The 24,292-nt window shown below is 40.9% G+C and overlaps 1 protein-coding gene across 4 annotated transcripts in view; it reads right to left on the reverse strand.

Annotated features, from left to right (window-relative positions):
• WIPF1 (WAS/WASL interacting protein family member 1) overlaps window positions 13,188-24,292 on the reverse strand; it is a 125,431-nt gene continuing 114,326 nt past the window's right edge. For all 4 annotated transcript variants that reach the window (XM_021074983.1, XM_021074985.1, XM_021074984.1 and 1 more), the window contains 3 exons: window positions 21,022-21,234; window positions 20,460-20,573; window positions 13,188-16,217 (listed from right to left, as the gene is read on the reverse strand). In XM_021074983.1, the coding sequence (XP_020930642.1) occupies window positions 16,162-16,217; window positions 20,460-20,573; window positions 21,022-21,234 (383 nt within the window). In that variant the 3' untranslated portion in view covers window positions 13,188-16,161. The remainder of the gene's footprint in view (window positions 16,218-20,459; window positions 20,574-21,021; window positions 21,235-24,292) is intronic.

Genomic DNA, 24,292 nt, shown 5'->3' on the forward strand with positions numbered 1-24,292 from the left:
AAAAGTTTTGTCTTGGCTCCCTTTCACCCACCAGCTGGGAGAGCTTAGAGTCACTTCATCTCTGTCTCAGCCCTGCATCTGTTATGTGGAGATCAGTTTCTTCCTCCTTCATAGGGCTGCTGTGGGGTAAATATGTGATGTGTGTGAAAATTCTTTGAAACTATAGAGCCACTTGTTTCAGTTTTTTTTAACCCTGAACCTCATTTTTCCTGTGAATGAGTGCAAGCTAGCATGACTGAGGTGAAAAACACAACATTCATTTCTTGCCATTATGGGAAAGTGAATCCTATTATCTGGAACTTAAAAGAATCACATGACTTTGCCAACTTCAAGGAGAGTAAAAAATAAATTCAATACTAAAAATTTATACTGCAAATGGAATAAATACTCCACAGATAATGGGCAGTACAAAGGAAGGGAAATGCACAGGGGGCAAATTATCTGTTTACATTGATGTGTGACTCAGAGATGGGACTTTCAGATATCTGTGTTTAATGAAATGCCTGGATTTTAGTGGCTCCCCTAAGATCACCTTAAAAGGTAGCAGGTATCTGAAAGGATAAGCTGAAAAGTACACGTATATAACATCCCTTTAATAAACCTTAAGGGGAGTCCTCATTGTGGGCCAATGGAAGTGAATCTGACTAGTATCCATGAGGATGTAGGTTTGATCTCTGGCCTTGCTCAGCGGGTTAAGGATCCAGCATCGCTGTGAGCTGTGGTGTAGGTCGCAGATGTGGCTCCTATCCTGTGTTGCTATGGCTATGGTGTAGGCCAGCAGCTGTAGCTCCAATTCAACCCCTAGACCAGGAACTTCCATAAGGTGCCAGTGTGGCCCTAAAAAGAAAAAGAAACTAGGTCACAGGGCAGTGTGCCCTGGATGATAAATGCTGGTCTAGGACAAGAGCCAGTCCATAGCCCATTGAGGAAAATAAGGGCAATGTAATGAGTTTTCCATGAAGCTATATTTATTCAAGTGAACCTCCTGTCTTATGCATGTCTGTATTATTTTAATAATTTTTAAAAATTTAGGTATGGTTGATTTACGATATTAGTTCCAGGTGTACAACATAGTGATTATTTTTGCAGATGATAGTCCATTATAGGTTATTACAAGATGATGTCTGTAATTCCATGTGTTATACAGGAAATTCTTGTTACTTATTTTATAAATAGTTTATATCTGTTAATCCCATACTCCTGATTTTTTCCCTCCCTCCTACCTCTCCCATTTGGTAACCACAAGTTTGTTTTAATTGTCTGTGAGTCTATTTCTGTTTTGCATATATATTCACTTGTATTATTTTTAGATTCCACTTTCCATATAAGTGATACCAGACAGTAATTGTTTTTCTTTGTCTGATTTACTAAGTATAATATTTTCTAGGAGTTCCTGTCGTGGCGCAGTGGTTAACGAATCCAACTAGGAACCATGAGGTTGTGGGTTCAATCCCTGGCCTTGCTCAGTGGGTTGAGGATCTGGTGTTGCCGTGAGCTGTGGTGTAGGTTGAAGACGTGCCTCGGAACCCGCGTTGCTGTGGCTCTGGCGTAGGCCTGTGGCTACAGCTCCAATTAGACCCCCAGCCTGGGAACCTCCATATGCTGAGGGAGCGGTCCTAGAAAAAGACTGAAAAAAAAAAAAGTATAATATTCTCTAGGTCCATCCACATTGCTGCAAATGGCAAAATTTTCTTCTTTTTTATGGGTGAGTAAAATTCCACTGTGTGTGTGTGTGTGTGTTTGTGTGTGTGTGTGTGTCTATAGCACATCTTCTTAAGCCAGTCATTTGTTAATGGGCATTTGGGTTGCTTCCATGCCTTGGCTATTGTAAATAGTACTGCTAGGAGCATTGGGGTGCATGTATATTTTTGAATTAGTATTTTTGTTTTTTTCTGAATAAATACCCAGGAGTGGAATTGGTATGGTAGTTCTATTTTTAGTGTTTTGAAGAACCCCCATACTGTTTTCCATAGTTGTTGCACCAATTTACATTCCCACCAACAGTGTTACAAGAGTTCTCTTTTCTCCACATTTTCTCCAACATTTGGTATTTGTAGACTCTCTGATGTTAGACATTCTTTTTATTTATTTATTTATTTGTGTGTGTATTTATGTATGTGTTTATTTATTTTTAGGGCTGCACCCGTGGCTAGGGGTCAAATTGGAGCTGTAGCTGCTGGCCTACACCACAGCCACGGCAATGCTGGATCCCTAACCCACCGAGCAAGGCCAGGGATTGAACCCGTGTCCTCATGGATACTAGTTAGGTTTGTTAACCACTGAGTTACCACAGGAACTCCTGATGTTAGACATTCTGACAGGTGTGAAATGATACCTCATTGTGGTTTTGAATTGCTTTCTCTGACAATTAGCGATGTCGAACATCTTTTTCTGTGCCTAGTAGCTATCTATATGTCTTCTTTGGGAAAATGTATATCTTCTGCCTATGTATTTTTGGACATTAATCCCTTGTTGGTCATAAGATTTGCAAATATTTTTTCCTATTCTGTAGGTTGCTTTTTCATTTTGTTTATGGTTTCCTTTGTTGTGCAAAAGCTTTTAAGTTTAGTTAGGTCCCATTTGTGTTTTGTTGTTTTGCAAAACTACTTTTTCCAAATATTATTCCGAATACATGTCTTAAAGATAAGGACCACTATGGGTCAGAAGCATTCTAAAAAAGAAATCATTTTGCTAGACATTGGAAATAATTTTAGTAGAGTAAAAAGCTCACATGGCTATGTTCCAGGAAGGAACTGAAGATTTCAGCATTTAAAAATTTTATTTATTTATTTATTTTTAGCATTTGTTTATTTTAGCTTTTACTTCTTTCGCCTTAGGAGACCGGTTCAAAAAAACATTGCTGCAATCTATGTCAAAGAGTGTTCTGCCTGTGTTCTCTTCTGGGAGTTTTATGGTTTCCATTCTTATATTTAGGTCTTTAAACCGTTTTTGAGTTTATTTTTGTATATGATGAGAGGGAATATTCTAATCTTACTATTTTAATCTCATCGGTGTCTGTCCACTTTTCCCAGCACCACTTGTTGTCTTTTCTTCCTTACATATTCTTGCCTCCTTTGTTGTAGAATGATCGGACATAGGTGCATGTGTTTCTTTCTGGACTCTCTCTTCTGTTCCATTGATCCACATACCTGTTTCTGTGCCAGTGCCACACTTTTTGGGTTACTGTAGCTGAGGAACCTCCACACTGTTCTCCATAGTGGTTGTACCAATTTACATTCCCAACAACAGTGTAGGAGGGTTCCCTTTTCTCCACACCCTCTCTAGTATTTATTTGTAGACCTGTTAATGATAGCCATTCTGATATGGCCTTTGTTTTAAAGTCTGTTCTGTCTGATATGAGTACTGCAACTCCTGATTTCCTGTCATTTCTCTTTGAATGAAATATCTTTTTCCATCCCCTTACTTTTAATTTATATGTGTCCTTTGCTCTAAGGTAGGTCTCTTGTAGGCAGCATATTGTAAGCTCTTTTTTTAAAAATACAGTCTGCCCCTCTTTGTCTTTTGGTTGGAGTATTCAATCCACTGACATTTTTTTTTTTCCTTATTAGGGCTGCTCCTATGGCATATGGAGGTTCCTAGGCTAGGGGTAGAATCAGAGCTGCAGCTGCTGGCCTATGCCACAGCAGCACTGGATCCGAGCTCCATCTGTGACCTACCCTGCAGCTTGCAGCAATGCTGGATACTTAACCCATTGAGTGAGTCCAGGGATTAAACCCACATCCTCATGGATACTAATCAGATTCTTAATCTGCTGAGCCACAGTGGGAACATCAAGTCCATTGACATTTAAGGTAATAATTGATAGATATGTCTTTTGGGTTTTGACAAACACAAGTAGCCAGATGTCTATCACAGAACAGTTCCATTTCCCCCCTAGTTGCCTAATATATTCTTCTTGTGGTTAACACCTCATTCCACTTGTGATCCCTGACAACCACTGATTTGTTTTCCACCCCTGTAGTTTTGTCTGGTCCATATTTCTTTTCCATGAAATTCATATGGAAATTCATGTATACTCTGTAGACAGAGTATTTATTTTAAATGATTTTTCTTTTTTTCATTATAGCTGGTTTATAGCGTTTTGTCAATTTTCTCCTGTACAGCAAAGTGACCCAGTCATACGTACATATATACATTCTTTTTCTCGCTACCTTCAGAATTCTCTCCTTATTTTTAACTTTTGCTATTTTTACTGTAATATGTCTTTGGTGTAGGTCTGTTTGGGGCCCTCTGTGCTTCCTCTATCAGGATATCTGTTTCCTTCTTTAGACTTGGAAAATTTTCAGCTTTGGTTTCTTCAAATATATTTTCAATCCTTTTTCTTTTTCTTTTCCTCCTGGAATCCCTATTATGCATAGATTGGCACACTTTGTATTATCCCAGAGATCTCTTATATTGCTTTTCATTTTTCTTCATTTGGTTTTCTGTCTGTTGTCCGCATTGGGTGATTTCCATTATTCTCTCTTCTTAGGTACTTATTCATTCCTCTGCTTTATTCATTCTGCTGTCCAATGCTTTTAACTCAGCATGCATCTCTGCAAATGAATTTTCTAATTTTTATTGGCTCCTCCTTATATTTCCCAGTTCCTTTTTAAGGTAATCTGCATTACTGTTGATATATGTTCTTAAATTCCTTTAGTATTTTTATTACCTCCTTTTTGAACTCGGTGTCTGTTAGACTGCAGAGGTTTCATTTTTGGCTTCTTCAGGGGAAGTGTTTTTTTAACTGGGAATCGTTCCTATGCTTTTTCATTTTGTTTATGTTTTCTTATTCTCTGAGTTTAGGGAAAACAATTTTTACTGTAGTCTTGGAGGGCTATTTATATTCGGGAGTACCCCTGGGTAGCTTGTAAGGGGTTACTATTTTTTTGGCACGAGGGCTGCTTTTGGTTTGGATGCTTGCTGTCTCTTTCCTCAGTGTGTGCAGGCCATTATCCCCTTAATAGGGGGTGTGCAGGTGTATGACCTTCATGTGCTTCCTTGGAGGTGGGGGCAATGAGCAGTGCCTGTAGGTGGATCCATGGGGAGGTGGGAGGGGCAGGTTGCTCCTGGTCGCAGGGCCCTGAGTAGTGGCAGTGACCCTCAGAGAGGTGGGGGTAGTGCCCAGAGCCTTTGGCAGTGGCAGTGCCAGGGCATGTGCATTCCCAGGGTGGGTGAGGGCAATGGGCTGTGTTCAGTTGCAGGGCCCTCTGGTGGTGACAGGGGCACCTCTCTCTTCACAGGACCCTTAGTGGTGGCGGGCTGCACCCACCTCTGGAGTCCAAGATGGCTGCAGTGGTTTGCACCCACCTCATAGCCCATGCAAGAGCGCCCCCAACCCTCCACCTGCAATCCTGCATGTGCACAGATGTTCCTATGGCAAAGATGTTTCTATGGTGGTCCCGCCCCTTCTCCTCTTGCCCTTCTCAGTGGTAACACCTTGCTTCTCCTGTGGTCCTAGGGCTCTTCCCACGTTTCCTCTGCTGTGGCTCACTGCTCCCTACCCGCCTCAGGCTGTTTCTGCATAGCCAACCCTAGTCTTTTTTTCCAGAAATGACCTCTGTAGCTCAAGTTTCAGTGCCCAGCCCAAGCAGAGTGTTTCAGGTTGTGGTGCACTGGGCTGTGGTACCGATGGTCTGTGTGGCTCTGCTTTGCCCTCTGACCAGCTGCTGTGCTTTTCTCCCAGGCTTTGAGGCTCCCCCTCCATGCCAGCTGATCTCCCTCTCGGTTAGGTGGCCTCCCAGGATGGGAATCTCTTAGGAGTACTAGTCCTGTCCTGATTCCTTTTTTTCCCCCCTTCTGTCTTTTTCCCCCTTTGGTTCTACCCACTTACGTGGAGGATTTCTTGCCCTTTTTGGAAGTCTGAGGTCTCCTGCCAGGATTCAGTAGATGTTCTCTGTGAACTATTCTATATGTAGTTTTTTTTTTTTTTTTTTTTTTTTTTTTTGTTTTTGATGTGTTTGTGGGAGAATGTGGTGTCTTACTCCTTGGCCAACTTGATCCCACCCTCCATCCCCTCACTTTCAGTCTGGAGTTAGCACTGAAGCTAGTCTCTCATAGGCAGCATATTAAAGAGTCTTGTTCTTTGTTTTTTTTTTCCCCAATCAGCTACCATATGTCTTTTGACTAGTGCATTTAGTCCATTGATATTGAAAGTAATTATTAATGTGTTTTGTCTTTTTCGTGTGTGTGCCTTTTCTAGGGCCGCTCCCAAGGCACATGGAGGCTCCCAGGCTAGGGGTCCAATCAGAGCTGTTGCCACTGGCCTATGCCAGAGCCACAGCAACACAGGATCCAAGCCACGTCTGTGACCCACACCACAGCTCACGGCAACGCCGGATCCTTAACCCACTGAGCAAGGCCAGGGATCGAACCTGCAACCTCATGGTTCCTAGTCGGATCTGTCAACCACTGAGCCACAATGGGAACTCCCTCCGAAAGTAATTATTAATATGTTTTTATTGTAGTTTTATTACTTGTTTTCCAATGGTTTTTGTAGTTCTTCACTGTTCATTTCCTCTTCTTTTTGTTTCTTCCCTTGTGGTTAGATGGTTTTCCTTAGTAGTATGCTTGTATTCCTTTCTCTTTTTTGTGTATCTATTTGTAGGTTTTTAATTTATGGTTACCTTGTGGTTCATATATATTGATCCATAATTATATTTACTTGTTTTAAACTGATGTCATTTAAGTTCAAAAATCAAACACATCCTGAAAGATCTACATTTTTTACGCTTCTTCCCCACATTTTGTGGTTTTGATGCCATGTTTTACATTTTTATGCTTATCCTTTAACTACTTATTGTAGGTATAGTTGCTTTTTCAAATTTTTTCTTTTTATCTACATGTTGGCTTATTTAAGTATCTTCAATCCTTACTGTATATCTGCCTTTCCTAGTGGTATTTACTCTTTCCTATTGGGTAAATTTCTTTTAGGGGGTAGGTTTAGTATTGCTGAATTCTTTTAGTTTTTGCTTGTCTGAGAAATTTATCTCTCTTCTATTCTTAATGATAATCTTACTGGGTAGAGTATCCTACCTGGGTTTGCAGGGCTTTTCCCTTTCAGGACCTTGAATATATCAGGCCACTCCCTTCTGGCTTGCAAAATTTCTGTAGAGAAATCAGATAATTTTGTGGGAATTCCCTCTTTTGTGACTTTTTGGTTTTTTCTTGCTGCCTTTAGAATTCTCTCTTTAAGTTTTGCCATTTTGATTATGATATGTCTTGGTGTGGGTCTGTTTGCTATCATCTTGTTTGGGACCTTCCATGCTTCTTATACCTGGATATATGTTTCCTTCTTTAGGTTTCAGAAGTTTTCAGCCATAATTTCTTCAAATACCCTTCTCTCCCTTCTCCTTTGGAACCTTATAATACCAAATTTGGCACATTTAATGTCCCAGAGATCTCATATGTTGCTTTAATTTTTTTTTCCTTTGTCTTTCTGTCTGCAGTTCTGATTGGGTGATTTCCATTTTTTTATCATCCAAATCACCTATGTGTTCTGTGTTACTTAGTCTGCTATTCATTGCTCCTAGAGTGTTTTCTGTCTCAGATATTGAATTACCTATTTTTGATTGGATCTTTTATATTTTCTAGTTCCTTGTTAAAGTGACTGGTGTTTAGACCAATTCTCTTCTCTAATTCAGTTAGCATTTTTATCACCAATGTTGTGAATTCTTTATTTGGTAAATTGTTTGTTTCTGTTTCATTGTTTTTTAGTGATTTTCTCTTGGTCTTTCAATTGAGAGTGGTGCCCCTGTCTTTTCATTTTACTTAACTTTCTCTGTCTCTATGAATTTAGGTGAAACAGTTGCTTATTGTAAGCTTTGAAGAGGTGTTCTTATGGGGGAGCATCCCTATGTAGACTACATGTGCCTAGAGCCTTTGGTGAGAGGGCTGGGTTTAATGTGGATGCCAGTCATGTCTTTCCTCAGGGCATCCTGGCTGCTATTACCTTGGGAGGGAGTGTGGCTGGTGGTGGAGAGCTAGAGCCTATGAAGGGTTTGAGGTGGGATTTTCTCTCTGCTCAGTGGCTGGCATCATCCTGTTAGGGGTGGGGTCTGATCCCTATTTGCAGGAGCAGAAGCCTTGAGGGTTGTGCTTGAGCTGGTTCTGTTCCCTTTAAGTGTGTGTTTTCCTTTTCCATGCACTGGGGCTTTCCCCAGAAGGAGGAGATTGCTGAAGCAAGTGGAGCCTGTATACTTATAGAGGTCCAATGCATTGCCTGTGTAGAAGTCTGCAATTCTGCTCACATGCAGCCCATGGTTGCATCTTTCCCCTGGTCTTAGCTGCCCCAGATTGAGTGCCCTGCTATAGTGTGGTGTGAGCAGGGCTGGAGTGTTTTTTTGGCTTGGGATGAAACATGTGGTGAGGCAGTTGTGGAAAATCTGAATAACTCAGCTGCTGTCAGACATCTGAGCTGCTTCTGCGGGCTGCTTTGAGTGAGCATCAACAGTGGCTGCCACCACCCCACCTGGACTATACCCTGGGCTGCCTCTGAGTCCCTAGGTTGTCTTTATCCAAGCCCTGCCCCCCCCCCATATCCAATGCTGCATTGTGGAGTTGAGTGAGGGGAGTTGGGGTGTTCACTAGAGTCTGCTGTCTTCTCTTATTAAAATGTCCTTTGCTTTTATGAAATGTCAGTATTTTTTTTAAACTGGCAAAGGAAAAGTTGACAATGCTACGATGACTCCCCACTCAAATTTATTTACTCAGCTGTGAGTTTGAATGCTGGATCCATTCAAGTTAAGTGGCTTGATGCAACTTTTTAATCCACTCAGGTCTCAGTTTCACTGCATGTAAAGTCACAAAGATTCATAATAACGTATGCAATATTTGTAAGGATTTTAAGCACAATTAGTGCTATGTAGTAGATGATCAATAATTTGTGGTAGTTACATAAAAATTAAAGACAATAAATAGGTTAAGTGTCATCATCTAGGCAAGTGAAATAGGAAGAGTATCTTTATGGTATAAACTTAATATATTTCTGCTACTGTGTTAGCTAGGTTTTTCCACTTGTCTGTGGTGGCCTCATTTGGGACCTATCCATGCCTTTGCTTAGAGTAAGTCTAAGCAGCAAACACAAAGGAGGAATTTCGTTTCATGCACATAGCTTTGTGTTGGTGGCGAGGAGCATTCCAGAACCAGTGGTAGAGTGATGTTGTTTCTACTGGTGGAAGAATTTAAACTCACACTCTGGAATTCCTGCTGTGGCTCAGTGGGTTAAGAACCCAACTAGGACCCATGAGGGTGAAGGTTTGATCCCTGGCCTTGCCCAGTGAGTTAAAGAACCAATGTTGCCGTGAACTGTGGTGTAGATTGCAGATGCAGCTCGGATCCCGAGTTGCTAAGGCTGTGATGTAGGCTGGCAGCTGTGGCTCCAATTAGACCCCTAGCCTGGGAACTTCCATGTGCTGTGAGAGTGGCCCTAAAAAGACAAAAACAAAAAAGACTCACATTCTTGCTTCTAGGACTAGTACTTCCTATTGTATAATGTATACTTTCGTATTTCCAATGCTTAGTAGATCACAGTTACTTAATCAGTGTTTGCTAATAATTTGAAAGAACGTGATAATGAATCTCAGGGAATACAATAGCTCCAAAAACTGTTAGGATTTTCTCAGTAATCTGCTGCTGTTTCTTTCAGGACCTATCCAAAATAGCATTTTTACATGGACTTTTACTTACAAACTTACTAAGAAAGACAGAAAACTGGAAAAGGATAAGAATTCTAAAATACGTTTGTGCTAAGTCCATGATGGGTATTCCAGGTGTTCTGAGAGGCAACTTCCTGGTCAAAATTTAAGTTAAATTTGGGCTGGATGTCTTATAATATCCAGTCTTGTTTCCCAGGCACCTCAAAGATTGAACATGTTTTCCTAGATGGGTCACGTTGTGGGGCCTTCAACTGACTCTAATGCAATGTGGGCAATGCAGTGACTGAATTCTTTTAGAAATAGCTACAGTCCAGTCTATAAGTACAGAGGAGGCCAACACTTTTGCTGTCTTGTATTTGTCTGGGATTTTCAAGTCACTTTTTTTTTTTTTTTGGTCTTTTTAGGGACGAACCTGTGGCATATGGAAGTTCCCAGGCTAGGGATTGAATCAGAGTTGCAGCCAATGGCCTCTGCCATTGCAACACAGGGTCTGAGCCAAGTCTGCAACCTATACCACAACTCAAGGCAACGCCGGATCCTTAACCCACAGAGCAAGGCCAGGGACTGGACCCTAGTCCTCATGGGTAATAGTCGGATTTATTTCCATTGAGCCACGATGGGAACTCTCAAGTCACTCTTATGGAAAGCTGATGTCTTCACAAAGTTCTTAGGACTCCACTTTGTTCAAGTTCTGCATCAGAAGCTGGGGAGGACCATAATGCAAGGACAGAACCAGGTTTTGTGGGGGTGAAGCTTTAGGCAATTTAGGGTGCTTTATTTAAAAACCAACTTAAAATCATAAATTTAAACATTTGATATAAAACTGAGTAATTAGAAGGGGTCCTTGCAAGTGGAGGTCTCAAAGCTGTTTCATTAGCTCCTATAAATGTGCCTCTGTTATACTAGAAGCAGCACTTTAAGATACAGGAATTTGTGATAGAATGTTGATGGGCAGGACATTTCCAAACATTTACCAGTAAGAGAAACATACATATGCTAAATGTAGTTCCAGAGATAGACGCGAAGCGCCAGGTGCTCAGTGTGGCAGAAGCAGGGCTCTGCAGCCCTTTAGAGGGGCCTTTAGACAGCCTTTAGAGGGGCCACTCGAATTATGTGTCCAGGGAGCCTTCAGTTAATTAGAATGCTTAGAAAACTGGGAATACTTGAATTAATTTCTCAGATTAATCAAAAACAGCCCCCCCATTTGTTAGCCATCAAAACGTTTTCTTTTTTTTTTTTTTTTTGTCTTTTTGCTATTTCTTGGCCTGCTCCCGCAGCATATGGAGGTTCCCAGGCTAGGGGTCGAATCGGAGCAGTAGCCACCGGCCTACACCAGAGCCACAGCAACGCAGGATCTGAGCCGCGTCTGCAACCTACACCACAGCTCACGGCAACGCCTGATCGTCAACCCACTGAGCAAGGGCAGGGACTGAACCCGCAACCTCATGGTTCCTAGTCGGATTTGTTAACCACTGCGCCACGACGGGAACTCCAAAACGTTTTCTAAATGTAGTCCTTTTCTTCTTTCCTATTTTCTGTAGGTTTAAAAATTGTTTTTAAAATCAGTCAATGTAATTGACCCATTGAGTTTGAAGAGAAACAAAACCAAATAATTATTTAGAGGGGGAAAATAATAAAGTATTCGCTTCCCTCCTTAATAGAAAGTCTTCTGTTGCTTGGGTGATTGAAATAGCCCTCAGGCTTGGTAGGAACAGGGGTGCTGGCCTCCTTAACTGCCACTCAGATTATTACTTGAGTAGTGATGTGATTACAAGGTGGGGACAGTGGTTTCATTGTGGTGAAGCTGTAAGTGCTCAATAAAAATTTATTGAATGAATGAATGAACCAAATGAATGTTCCAGTTTGAGGCCAGTTTTGAGAGCGTTTTTCCTTTTGTGTTTTTAGGGTTGCACCCGAGGCATATGGAAATTCCCAGGCTAGGGGTGGAATTGGAGCCACAGCTCACAGCAATATCAGACCCTTAACCCACTGAGCGAGGCCAAGGATTGAACCTGTGTCCTCGTGGATACTAGTTGGATTCATTACTGCTGAGCCACAACGGGAATGCCTGAGAGCATTTTCTTAATTGCTAAGAATTCTGTAATTAAGTTTTATCAGACTCTTTTGAATGCACGGAAAATTCCTTCCTGAATGTGGCCTAGGTTTGACAGCAAAAGGATCAGGAAAGGGAATGGAACTTTCACGGATTGCCTGACGTATGGCAGATATTTTGCTGATGTTTATATATTTATTTAAACTTTGTAACCATTTTGTAGTGGAGGAGCTAGAGCTCAGGGCTTAAATAACTTGTCCGTGGCCTTATAAGGGAGCAAGTGGCAGAGCTGGGATTCAGATCCAGGTTTGTGTGTCCAGGCTTCATTCTCTGACTCTGTAATTTGTCATTTGACCTTTTCTTTCCAGCAAATGTGAAAGACACACGAAACAGAGACTTAGAAGCAGGAAGGAATTTCAAAAAGGGAGTGTAGTGTGGTGCAGAGTCACACTACTTGGCCATCGCTAGAATGTGATTTGGGGTCTTAAATTACTCATCTGTAAGATCAGAGGGTTGGAGTCAACCTCTGAGTGGGGTGACCATGTGGCTCCGTGTGCCAGGGCAGCCCCGGTTTGTATCTCTTGTACCAAAGCAAATACTATTAGCACCTTCTTCCACTTTCCAAAGTGTTCCACTGTGGATCATAAATTCTAAGGCTGCCCTATAAGTGAGGTTATTTCTAAGTCTTGATTTGTGTGATTTCAAATTGAATCTAATCATTTGATTATTGAAGCAACAGGAATTTTCATTTTCCAGGCCTGTGAGGTACAAGGAACTGACAGCACACACCTCTGGTCTAGAGTTGCTTTGCATTTCTGACACAGATTTTTTTTTTCTGCTGTTGCCTCTTTACTGTAAATATACACTAGTCAGCCCTCTTCTGGTCTGTTTGGTTCCAGTTAATTTGGGATCATTATGTAAGTATTTATTTCTACTAGTATTGGCTACCACTTAGTGAGTGTTTACAGTAAGTCAGGCCTAATGCATTATCTTATTTAATGCACCTAATACTATAAGGTTGTTTCTCACTTTCTAGATAAGGAAACTGAGGCTTAGAACAGTTAAGTGGAGTCCATCAAAGAGATGAAGGCAAGTCTTCCTAATTTCTTAACTATTATATTAAGATATGTATACACACATACCGAGCAGATAATGTAAAAAAACTATCAGGCCTCCTAAATTCCCATTGGCCTTCGTTATATTTTTCATTGTCAGGGATAATTTTTGTAGTTACACCTTCCACTGCTGCCACCGTTCATCTTTTACCTCAGGGTAGAACCATTTGCCGCAATAGACAACAGATTTTGACTACGATGCAAGTTCTCAGGACAAAACAAGATTATAGAGTGATCAATGTTTACTGACTCTATGGGCTGCTGCTTTTTGAGTTTGTCTTTCTCTACCAGAGTATAAAGCAGAAAACATATACTTGCTTTTTCATTTATATTTACATAGTAGTTAAAATAAAACCCACCAGATGACACTCTGACCATTCTGCTTTTATTTATTGTCTGACTAACTTACAAAGACACAGATGTCTAGGGTAGACCCTACCCCATCATTTAAACTATCCTGATGACATAAGTACCGAAATGTGCATGTTTACGTAATGCAGTGGGATGAAAACATTTTTCTTCCTTTACAGTTTCTGACTATAAACAGGGAAAAATTAATTTCATGCCACAAAATTTTGGGCACTTTAACAGTCATCACATTTCTGCTACTAAAAGAACAAAATTGGTATTACAAGTTAAAATATAAAAGGCCTAACGGTTTTTACAAATATGCAAATCATCTGCTACTTAGACATAAAAAGTCAATTTCTTTCAAATTACTAAGTAAGGCACCATTGGATTAAACATTTTTCTCGGTTTTTACTAAATAAAATGCATACTGAAATAAATACGGAACACTGAATTTTAATACTGTAATATATTTCAATATAAAATGATATGTGAATGTTAAAATACTGTATTGCATCTTGAATACATTTATCTGGACATTTTATGGGGAAAACACACATGTAAACTCTGGTTTCAGGGAAGAAAATATTAATTTTTGTGATCTTCCATATTTGAAGTTTAGCACAAAGCTTATTCAAAGTTTAGAATACAGTTAGGTTTCTAACTTTAAAAGAAAGGGTGTACATGAATTAATGGAATATTCACTTAAAAAATACACTCTATTCTAAAACATTTCTATCCTGGAAGAATAGCAACTTTGAGCTGCAACCCTGTTTCACACTTTAGGATGGTACCTGCAAAGCTGGAATATACAAGGAATTGGCCATTCTTACTACCCCATACAAAATTCAGACTCTTCTTTGGGTCAGATTTTTCTCTGCTGTATTTGCTAGGAAGGCCCAGCTCCATCTTTTCTGAAATGGGTCATTAGGCTTTATTATAGGGATATTTATCAACTGTTGACATCTAGTCAAAGAATTCAACACAAAATGATGCTTCAATATTAGCAAAATGTTAGTGATTAAAACATTTTTTGGAAAATATTTTGCCAATCTTGTTGCACCTTTATATTTCTTGATTCTCTTTAGGTGAAAGGCCCCAAATGAATGAATGAGACAAATGGATGGTAGAGGTGAGGGGGAAAAGCCAAGTTCTCTAATGTACTAATAAGCCCAGGACTTTGGCAAGGAAAGTTATAAAAATATAATATATTCAAATGGGTAACTTCATAATTTATTAGATATCCCATTTTATTAGAACTCTAAGTTCTTTTGCTTTTATATAAATGAAACAATTACTTATTCTATAAATAGGAATGCTTTCAAATTTTTCTTTGGATTGATTTCTTGTTAGCATGTCCCAGTAATACATGAACAATACACTGAAACCATGATACAAAGTTTAGGTAGATATACATAAACATATATAGCTGTGTGCTTTTAAAAAATAAGTAATGGTAATTTTAAACATAATCAACCATATAAAACATCTAAATGGAAATCTTTTTTCCCAACTCTATACCTAAATTTAAAAGTCCCAGTAATGTTGTGTAAACAAAACCATACAAAAAAGGCAAGGCTGGCTCATCCCTATGGTCCTTTGGGGGAGCTTTATTTGCATAGATCCAAGGCAAATGATTCTCCCAGACAGATTCGAAACAAGTTCCCTCCAATTTCCAGCAGCAATCTCTTTCTCTCAACTCCATAAGCATCACGTTTACATTTTTAGAGTTTTGCCCCTCAACTCAAATCTGTTCCTTCTTCCACATTTCTGACTTGCTATCTTTCCTTGACTTTCCTTCACAACTATGGAGCTTATGAGCAAGCTGGGCTGGAGAGGAATGAAGCCACTTCAGATGCAAAGGCAGGAGGCCAACCGACAGGTGAGCTCAAGGCAGCTGGTTCTGAGCCCTGGAGCCCTGACAGGGCTTTTATTTTCTTTCCCATGGCTTTATTCCAAGTAACTGTAAACCCTAGTAGATCAACTTCTGACCTTGATAATGTGAAGCAATATTTGCATATAAATTTCAAGGGAAGAGGGAAAATCAAGGAGCAATATTGAAGGTCAAGCTACCTGCCGAACAAGGTATTTGGGTCCTAAATTTATATTTAGTTACCTCTTAAATTGCTAAATCTCATCTTACCTTTTTTTGGTTTTTAAACAAGAGGTTTTTACACTAGTTTCTACCTGCTGGACCTGTGCTGTCCAGTATGGTAGCCACCAACCATGGGTGGCTACTGAACACTTGAAATGTGACAAGTCCAAATGGAGATGTGTAAGACTTAGTACCCCCCAAAATACAAAATTATCTCATTAAAATTGTTAGAGTGATTGCAAGTTGAAATGATCATGTTTTGGATGTTGGGGTTAAATAAATATATTAAATTTGATTTCACCTATTTCTTTCCCTTTTTTAACATGGCTACTAGAAAATTTTAAATTGTATATATGGCTCGTATTTCTGTTGGACAGCTCTGTCCTAGAGCTTACCTCAGTCTGCCAAAGATTGAACATCCTATAATCACAAACATTTTATGTGAGAAACTTGCTTAGGTGGTCTGTGGTTCATGGAAACAGACAGGGGGCCAAGCATGCAAAAAAAGGCATGGGGGCAGACAGCTCTCAGGGACTTTAATATTGTAGTCTGTAGCAAAGAAGCAGTGAATGTTTGAATTTGGCTGGTTGAAAGCTCAGACAGAATTCATTTCTGCCTACCTGCCACAAAAGCCTATGGCATCCCTAAAGCAGCCAACACTGGCAGGTTGTAGCTGAAGTAAGCACTAGCTTTAAGAATATATACAATATGAAAAGCGAGGTGCGTTTCTTTACTGCATTCCCACCCTGCACACATAGATTTCCGTGTCATCTCCCTTCTTCCCTACTGCTGATGTGAAGGGGACAAGGGAAAAAAGGGGGAGGAGGTGTGTGACTCTTGGACAGCAACAACAGAAGGAGCGCTTGGGCTTGGGTGGAGAAAAGCAGGCAAGGATCACCTCGGGATGGGAGGAAGGGGTGGGGCACCCCTTTCTCTTCGGTTGGATCCACCTTGATGAAAAAATAGACAAAATAGACATCTTGGTTAGAAAGCTTATGTTCTCTCTGCAAAAACTTAAGGATGGTTGCACAAGTACCTATGAGCCCGCTCCGCTCCCCGCCAACACAGCCAGAATCGAGGCTGTAAATAACCAGCACAAGTGCCTGACAAAGGAGGGGAAGAAGCAAGTAAGGTTTGCTCAAACTTTGTCTTCACTGGGGAAAGATGACCCACACTGGCTACGCTGAGCGCCTGCACAAAGTTGGAGTTTTTAAAAAATTATTTTTTTCCTCATCACAAACACAGTATTGTTTATTTTAGATTGAGAAAATATGGATGAGCAAAAAGAAACAAAAATTCACCACTGCGGGAGTTCCCGTTGTGGTGCGGTGGAAACAAATCCGACTAGGAACCATAAGGTTTTGGATTCAATCCCTGGCCTTGCTCAGTGGGTTAAGGATCCGGCGTTGTCTTGAGCTGTGGTATGGGTCACAGACGCGTCTTGGGCCTGGTGTGGCTGTGGCTGTGGAATAGGCTGGCAGTTACAGCTCTGACTGGACCCCTAGCCTGGGAACCTCCATATGCCGCGCGGGTTCGGCCCTAGAAAAGACAAAAATAAAATAAAATTTCACCAATGCTTGTACCACCCAGAGATAACCAATAATATGTCTATTTTTTCTATTTATTTTCTATAGATAAACAGTTCCCCTATGTCTTCCAAAAATAGGATTTTATAGTCCATTTGAATATTTTTGTCTTTTTTTGCCATTGCTTGGGCCACTCCCACGGCATATAGGAGGTTCCCAGGCTAGGGGTCTAATGGGAGCTGTAGCTGCCAGCCTATGCCAGAGCCATAGCAACACTGGATCTGAGCCGCATCTGCGACCTACACCACAGCTCGAGGCAACGCTGGATCATTAACCCACTGAGCAAGGGCAGGGATCGAACCTGCAACCTCATGGTTCCTAGTCGGATTCGTTAAACACTGCACCACGACGGGAACTCCCTGAATATACTTTTAAAGTCACTATTTACAAATATTATTAATTACACACTGCATTCTATTATGTTAGTATACTACAGTTTAAACCAGCTCCCTTTTGTTGTGTAGTCAGACATCTTCTAATTTCTAAACAATGCTTTTTTGATAGTAGCCATCCTAATGGGAGTAAAGTGGTATTTCACCATAGTTTTATTTGCATTTTCCTAATTATTAGTGATGTTGACCATCTTTTCGTGTGCTTACTGACAATCTGTATATCTTATTCCAAGAAATGTTTGATCCATTTTAAAAACTGGTTTTTTTTTGTTGAATTGTAGGAATTCTTTATATATTGCAGATATTAACCTTTTATCAGACATATGCTCTGCAACTATTTTATCCCATTTCATAGGTTTTCACTTCACTTCTACTGACATGTTCTTCTAAAAACTATGCATATTTGTGGGCTATCAGCATACCATAACCAGGGGTAAAATCCATTCATAGTGTAAACATTCATTTGTCCCACGCACATTGTTTTGAGGATCTAATAGGTGTTAGGCATGAAGCCAGGTGCTCAGATGCTGTGTGCCAGTCTGTGAAGGACTCCTCAGGTGAGTGGGTCTGCTACGGCCACTGCTCTGAGACTCAGGTGGGCTGGCACTGACAGACTCCTCAGCAGGCAGCCACTTCACTGATGGCAACCGAAGTCGCCTACTTAGGATTTCTGAGGTGAAACAAATCTCTGAGCAAGAGGAGGAGCTAGAGGAAACCACTGGCAGTCCATTACCTCGCCTTTTCCTCTTTTCATCCCAACCAAGTCTTTTCTGGGGGCAGAGGCCTAAAGAATGTCTCATCTGGAAGTAAATCAGCCATTTGTCATGGAGCCTTGACCAGAATTTGACACATCACACATGGGTAGGAAAACACTTGTGCAAAGCTGCAATGAGGTGGTATCGTTCAGGAGGCACTGGGCCTTGAGGCCGAGGCAGGTACAGGAGCAGGATAAAACCACTCCATAGTACTTTATTTGTATGAGATGATCCATTATCATTAAAATATTAAATATGCCTAATGCTAGAAATATATTTTTATTGGCAGTGGAAATTACTGATTTAAGAAAATTTTAAAATGCCTACTATATTTCAAGCTCTGTGCTACTTAAGATGCAGTAGTTAACAGGATGGTTCCAGTCCTCAAGCTGTGGACAGTGTAATGTGTTCAACTACTAAAAATCTAGAGGAGCTGGCAGGATAAGTCTGTTACTGACTTAAATACACAAAGAGCACAGGGTTGGGGGCAGAGAACTCAAGGATATCTGTCCATGTGAAGACTGACTTTGTAACCAAAAATTTCCAACCAGCAACTCCTGTATAATTTTATTATAGTTACGCCTCTTTTCTTAGGCTCATCTAGGAATGCAGTATTCCACATAAGTAAGTTTACCTAGGAACTAAACTTGTCTTTTCAAGCAGCAGTATTCTGTTTACTTCCAGCATTTTCTTCAGGGAAATTTTCCTAAAATATTTTCTAATTCTTTGAATTCTTCACAGAGGCACAAAGCATAATTTGAACTGTTCTTTTTTTTTTTTTTTTGTCTTTTCTAGGGCCGCACCCACGGCACATGGAGGTTCCCAGGCTAGGGGTCTAACCGGAGCTGTTGCCTCTGGCCTACACCACAGCCACAGCAACGCGGGATCCAAGCCTCATCTGCAACCTACACCACAGCTCACGGCAATGCTGGATCCTTAACTCACTGAGTGAGGCCAGGGATTGAACCTACAACCTCATGGTTCCTAGTCGGATTCGTTAAATCACTGAGCCACGACGGGAACTCCATGACCTGTTCTAAATAACCCAACAGAAATAGCTGGTATTATCCTGTGCTGTAATCCCTAGCACAACTCTGTGTCCCTAGCTCCTCCTTTGACCCAAGACTGCCACCTATCACTTCTCCCTGTAGTCAGTGATTTAGCTTCTAACCAACCTTGACTTTAGATGATATTAATCTGTTCTAAGGCTGGGAACCAACCAACCACAAATTAAGAATTGTGTATTAAGAAAGAGTCAATAACATGTATGACTGGGTCACTTTACTGTAGAGCAGAAATTGACAGAACCTTGTAAATCAACTCTAATAAAAACAATGTAAAAAAAGATGAATAGGCTCAGGGTATGTGAAGGAGGACAAGGCCTGGGACACTGTGACAGTTGTTTGACATGCTCAAAACACAGCTTCTCCACACATTTTTGGCATGGGAGTTTGGTTCTAAAGCCAAGGTTGTACAAAACAGAGCCTCATCCGTGATACATGTATGTGACATGCTAATTCTTTCTTCTATACATTTATTGTTGGGAAACATCAGTTTTGCTATTTTCTCTTCATGTTCACATTTTTTTTCAATAAGGGAAAAGTGATTCATTTCTTTATGGTAGCATTACAACTATTTAAAGAAAAATAATCCATATGTCCAATAATAGTAAACTAAATTATTATATGCTGATTGATAGAGTCATATAAATAAAAACCACATGATAAAATAGGGGAGTGTTTACGAAGCAATGTTCTATTAACCTCACTTCCAAAAAACTATATAAATCAGAATTAGATGGATAAAAACTAGAAAAAAACCTGGTAAGATGAAAATATGTTACATTATGTGGAAAGATTATGGGTATACTTAAAATTTTCATGTAGTGGTCTGTAAAGCTACACTAATGTTTAAAAGATCCAAGCAGTTATAGGGAGTTTTTAAGTAGTGAGACATTCTGCCGGTCTCAAAACTAGTAGAAATGGAAGATGGCTCTAGTTGTGCCATCTTAGGAAGATCAAAATGGGGAAAGATTGTCCAAACAAGTAAAATAATAAAATGTAACCTACTAGCCAACTAAAGGTGTTTTAAGCTTGTAATGACACATTAATCATTTCTGGAGTTCCCTTTTGGTGTGATGTGTTAAGGTCACTGCAGTGGCTCTGGTCACTGCTACGGCACAGGTTCGATCCCTGGCCCAGGAACTTATACATGCCACATGGAAGTGGCCAAAAACCAAAATAACCATTTCTTATATGCATCCTGGATGTCTCCATCTTCCTCAATGAGTACAGAAGGGGAGTTCAACAGAACTGTGATGGCTCCCAATCCAGGAGTGATTTCTCTGAAATCTCCCCACTCCACGCAAGAGGCCTGGATTTCCTGCACAACCCTGAGTTGTGTATAACTCAGGCTACTCAAGTGTGAAGGCACCCAAAAGCCCTGGTAGAAATACTCACTCCGGCTTTCATTTCTTGCCAATTTACTGGGATAACTCTTGGTTGTTGGTACATATGGCTCTGGAGGTGGCAAATCAGAAATGGGATGGAAGTAGAATCTGCTTTCCCACTCATCTGAAGGAGAAAAACAAACAGTATCTTCAGTGCACAATCTGCTCTGAAGACTTATGTAATGAAAGGCACAGAGTGAAATAGAACGGCAGAGACTGCTTCTAGTTTTGTGTCTAGAAGTTTCGAGAAAAGGTAAAAGGGCTGCAAATGTCACTGACTAGCACACTGATAAAATACTGGTCTGCAAATCAAACCAAAGACAGATCCAGATGATTTTAACTAGAGTGATTAGGACCCAACCAGTCCTTCTCAAGAGCTGGGGGCTGAGGTTTCGGATACTTAATTATTCCTCCACAAGTGGAAGGAATAGCTAGAAACCTCTGATAATGATGGCAGAGGTACGCTGCTTAATATCTGCAGGCCACTGCGTCGCCACAGCAGATACACCTGCCATTCCGTTGCTTCCCTTTTATCGCTTGTACATTTCCGAGGAGCTGGGACCACACCTCACCTTCACATGAAGAGTCTTGGAAGCCATTTCTGATTGATGTGGATGGTGGAGGTGGGGGAGGTGCCCCTGCGCCAGGTCTGTCGGGAGGAAGAGGAGGCCTGGGCCCACTTCTGGGGCTATCTATTCCACTCCTGGACGGCAACTGAGGGGTGGCAGGCAGAGCTCGAGATGTGCTGCCATTTCTGTTCATTGGAGGAGGTGGTGGGAGAGGGCCTGGAGCAAAAGAAACATGACATAGTGCTATGCTTTCTGCCTGCTGGATACACGTCCTTTTACTAGAGAATATGGAGAAATGGCGAAGACTTCCTAGGAGATTTAGCCAAGAAAGGAGTAGGCACAGAAATGCACCAATGTACACACATATGTGTAACAAGTACACACTGAAAGCTAAATGGCTATTTGGTGTTGAGCTGTTATTGAGATTGGAGATGATACAGCTGAACAGGGAGTCATTTATTCACATTGACAACTGTATACTTTTAAAAATATCTAAAATACCTTTTAAATAGCTATTGAACTAATTACTGTGACATGTTACTTATTAAGTAAATGCTATTTTCCTTTTTTTTTTTTTTTGGGCCATGCCCGCAGCGTGTGGAAGTTCTCAGGCCAGGGATCAAACCTATGCCATAGCAGTGACCTGAGCCTTTGCAGTGACAATGCTGGATCCTTAACCTGCTGCACCACAAGGGAACTCCAGTAAATGCTATTTTAAAAATAAGATAATTATGAAGTTATTTTAGGTCTCCAGGGGGACTGAGTTCTTTACCTATTTATTTATTTTTTTGCCTTTTCTTGGGCCACTCCCGCAGCACATGGAGGTTCCCAGGCTAGGGGTCGAATCGGAGCTGTAGATGCTGGCCTACACCACAGCCACAGCAACATGGGATCTGAGTCGCATCTGCAACCTACACCACAGCTCACGGCTACACCGGATCCTTAACCCATTGAGCAAGGTCAGGGATTGAACCAGCAACCTCATGGTTCCTAGTCAGATTTGTTAACCTCTGCGCTACAATGGGAACTCCAGGACTGAGTTCTTTAAATGCATGGTATTATTGCTAATAATAATGTTTCTGTGATGCATATGAACTGTTTCTAGGCAGAAGCAGAACCAGGAGGCCAAATATCAGTCATTCTGAGAACAGTGGGAGTTCCTTCTTGGTTCTTCTCTTTGAGGAGGCAGATTAACATAGGGAGTTAATCTCTGTGCTAATCAGTATGCCTATAAATGCTGGTGCTGGACCCTGACCCTGAGCAGGCTGGTTATCCTATGGAATTTGACTTCTTGTCTACAAAAGAGCACTTTTTTCATAACACTGTTGCCAAAAATAATTAGTCAAAAATCAGGTAAATCAGGTACTATCTAATTATTTGAAACCATTTTTTAAAAATTGCATTGCCATGGTATAACCAGTCAAGTTTAAGTTTCTAGGAAATAATTCAAAATCCTTTCTGCTGTCAAAAAGAAGAATGTAACATGTCTTGCTTTTCCCATCCTCCCAAGTGCAGCAGCTATTTGGGTCACGAGTAAATTAAAAAACAACAACTGGGGAGTTCCCACTGTAGCTCAGGGGTGACAAACCCAACTAGGATCCATGAGGATTCGGGTTCAATCCTGGCTTTTCTCATTGGGTTAAAGAATCCGGCGTTGCTGTGAGCTGTGGTGTAGGCCGGCAGCTGTAGCTGCAATTCCACCCCTAGCCTGGGAACTTCCATATGCTGCACCTGCAGCCCTGAAAAAACAAAAACAAACTTGGAGTTCCCATTGTGGCTCCGAGGAAAGGAACCCAACCTAGTATCCATGAGGATGCAGGTTCAATCCCTGGCCTCCCTCATTGGGTTAAGGATCTGGCACTGCAGTGAGCTATGGTGTGGGCTGGCACCTGCACCTCCGATTCAGCTCCTAGCCTGGGAACTTCCATATGTCTTGGGTGTGGCCCTAAAAAACAAAAGACAAACAACGACAAAAAAAAAAAAAGGAACTTGAACATTTCGATGCAAATTAAAATGGCCTTAGTAATTATTCCTAACCTTCAGTGGTGTGTGTCACTAGCAAGACACTGACATTTTATGTAAAGACAACATCTTACGGTGCTATAAATATAAGTATCTCTTGTTAACCACAGATTCAGAATCCAACTAGAGGACCTTAAACTGAACGACCCACCCATCAAAGGTCTTCCTGCCTGGAAGTTTGGTTCAGATCCTTGATGGAGGTGGAGGCATACCCAGCCCTGGTTTGTCTCTCAGGAGTCTTTAGTGCTTTACCCGGTAGGGTTTATTTATTGCCCCACCTGCTTCTCATTGCTGGAGTCTGTCCCAGTCAATACGAATAGATTTATTGGGGGCAGAAGTGGCTCACAAGCTAACTGGCACTAAATGCAGACTAGACTTCCAGTACGATGAGGCCGGGTACTCTGCAACCTGATCAACCTGATCTCTCTCTTTTCCAGCCCCCTGCTCCTAACCTAGGTAAGCATAATAAAAAAGATTTTTTTTTCCTATTGGTAGCATAATAATAAAAATGTTCATTTATTGAATGTGACTTACTACATGTGGGGACGTGAGATAACCACTATATACACCTGTTTCGTTTAATTCTTATAACAACCCTGAGGAATGTAGGGACAGGAGGTGAGGCCTCAGAGGTGTTGGAGCTTAAAGAGTCCAAGTCGGGAGGCTAATGAGTGGAAGAACTGACTCAGTTTTGTCAAATTCTAAAGCACTCCCCTAACAATGAAGCCAAGCCACCTCTCAAAATACAGACGGTGCCTGATGACCTCTCATATGTTCCCTGTGGAAATATAAATTAGTGGGAATTTTCTAGAGGCAAACTTGGTAGTACCTATGAAATCCATAATTTACAATGTACGCCCACTGTCCTAGAAATTACATTTCTAGGAATTCATCTAAAAGAAATACATGGAGATGTGCACAAATAATTAGCTACAAGAATGTACCCCTGCATAATCTGCAATGGCACAATGCTAGAGATGGCCCGTAAGAACAGGGGATTTAATATTATGTAGCCATTAAAAGTCAGGTTGTGGAGTTCCTTTGTGGCATAGTAGGGTAAGGACCTGGAATCGTCACTACAGTGGCTTGGGTCACTGCTGTAGTACTGGTTCGATCCCTGGCCTGGGAACCTCTGTGTGCTGCAGATGTGGCAAAAAAAGTCAGGTTGTAAAAGAATAGTCAATCACATGAGAAAACGTTAGCAAGATATTGCTGAATTAAAAAATAAATCACCAAACCATATATGTAGTGT

Source organism: Sus scrofa, chromosome 15 (genome assembly GCF_000003025.6).
Source record: "Sus scrofa isolate TJ Tabasco breed Duroc chromosome 15, Sscrofa11.1, whole genome shotgun sequence".
In the NCBI taxonomy this organism is placed as follows: domain Eukaryota; kingdom Metazoa; phylum Chordata; class Mammalia; order Artiodactyla; family Suidae; genus Sus; species Sus scrofa.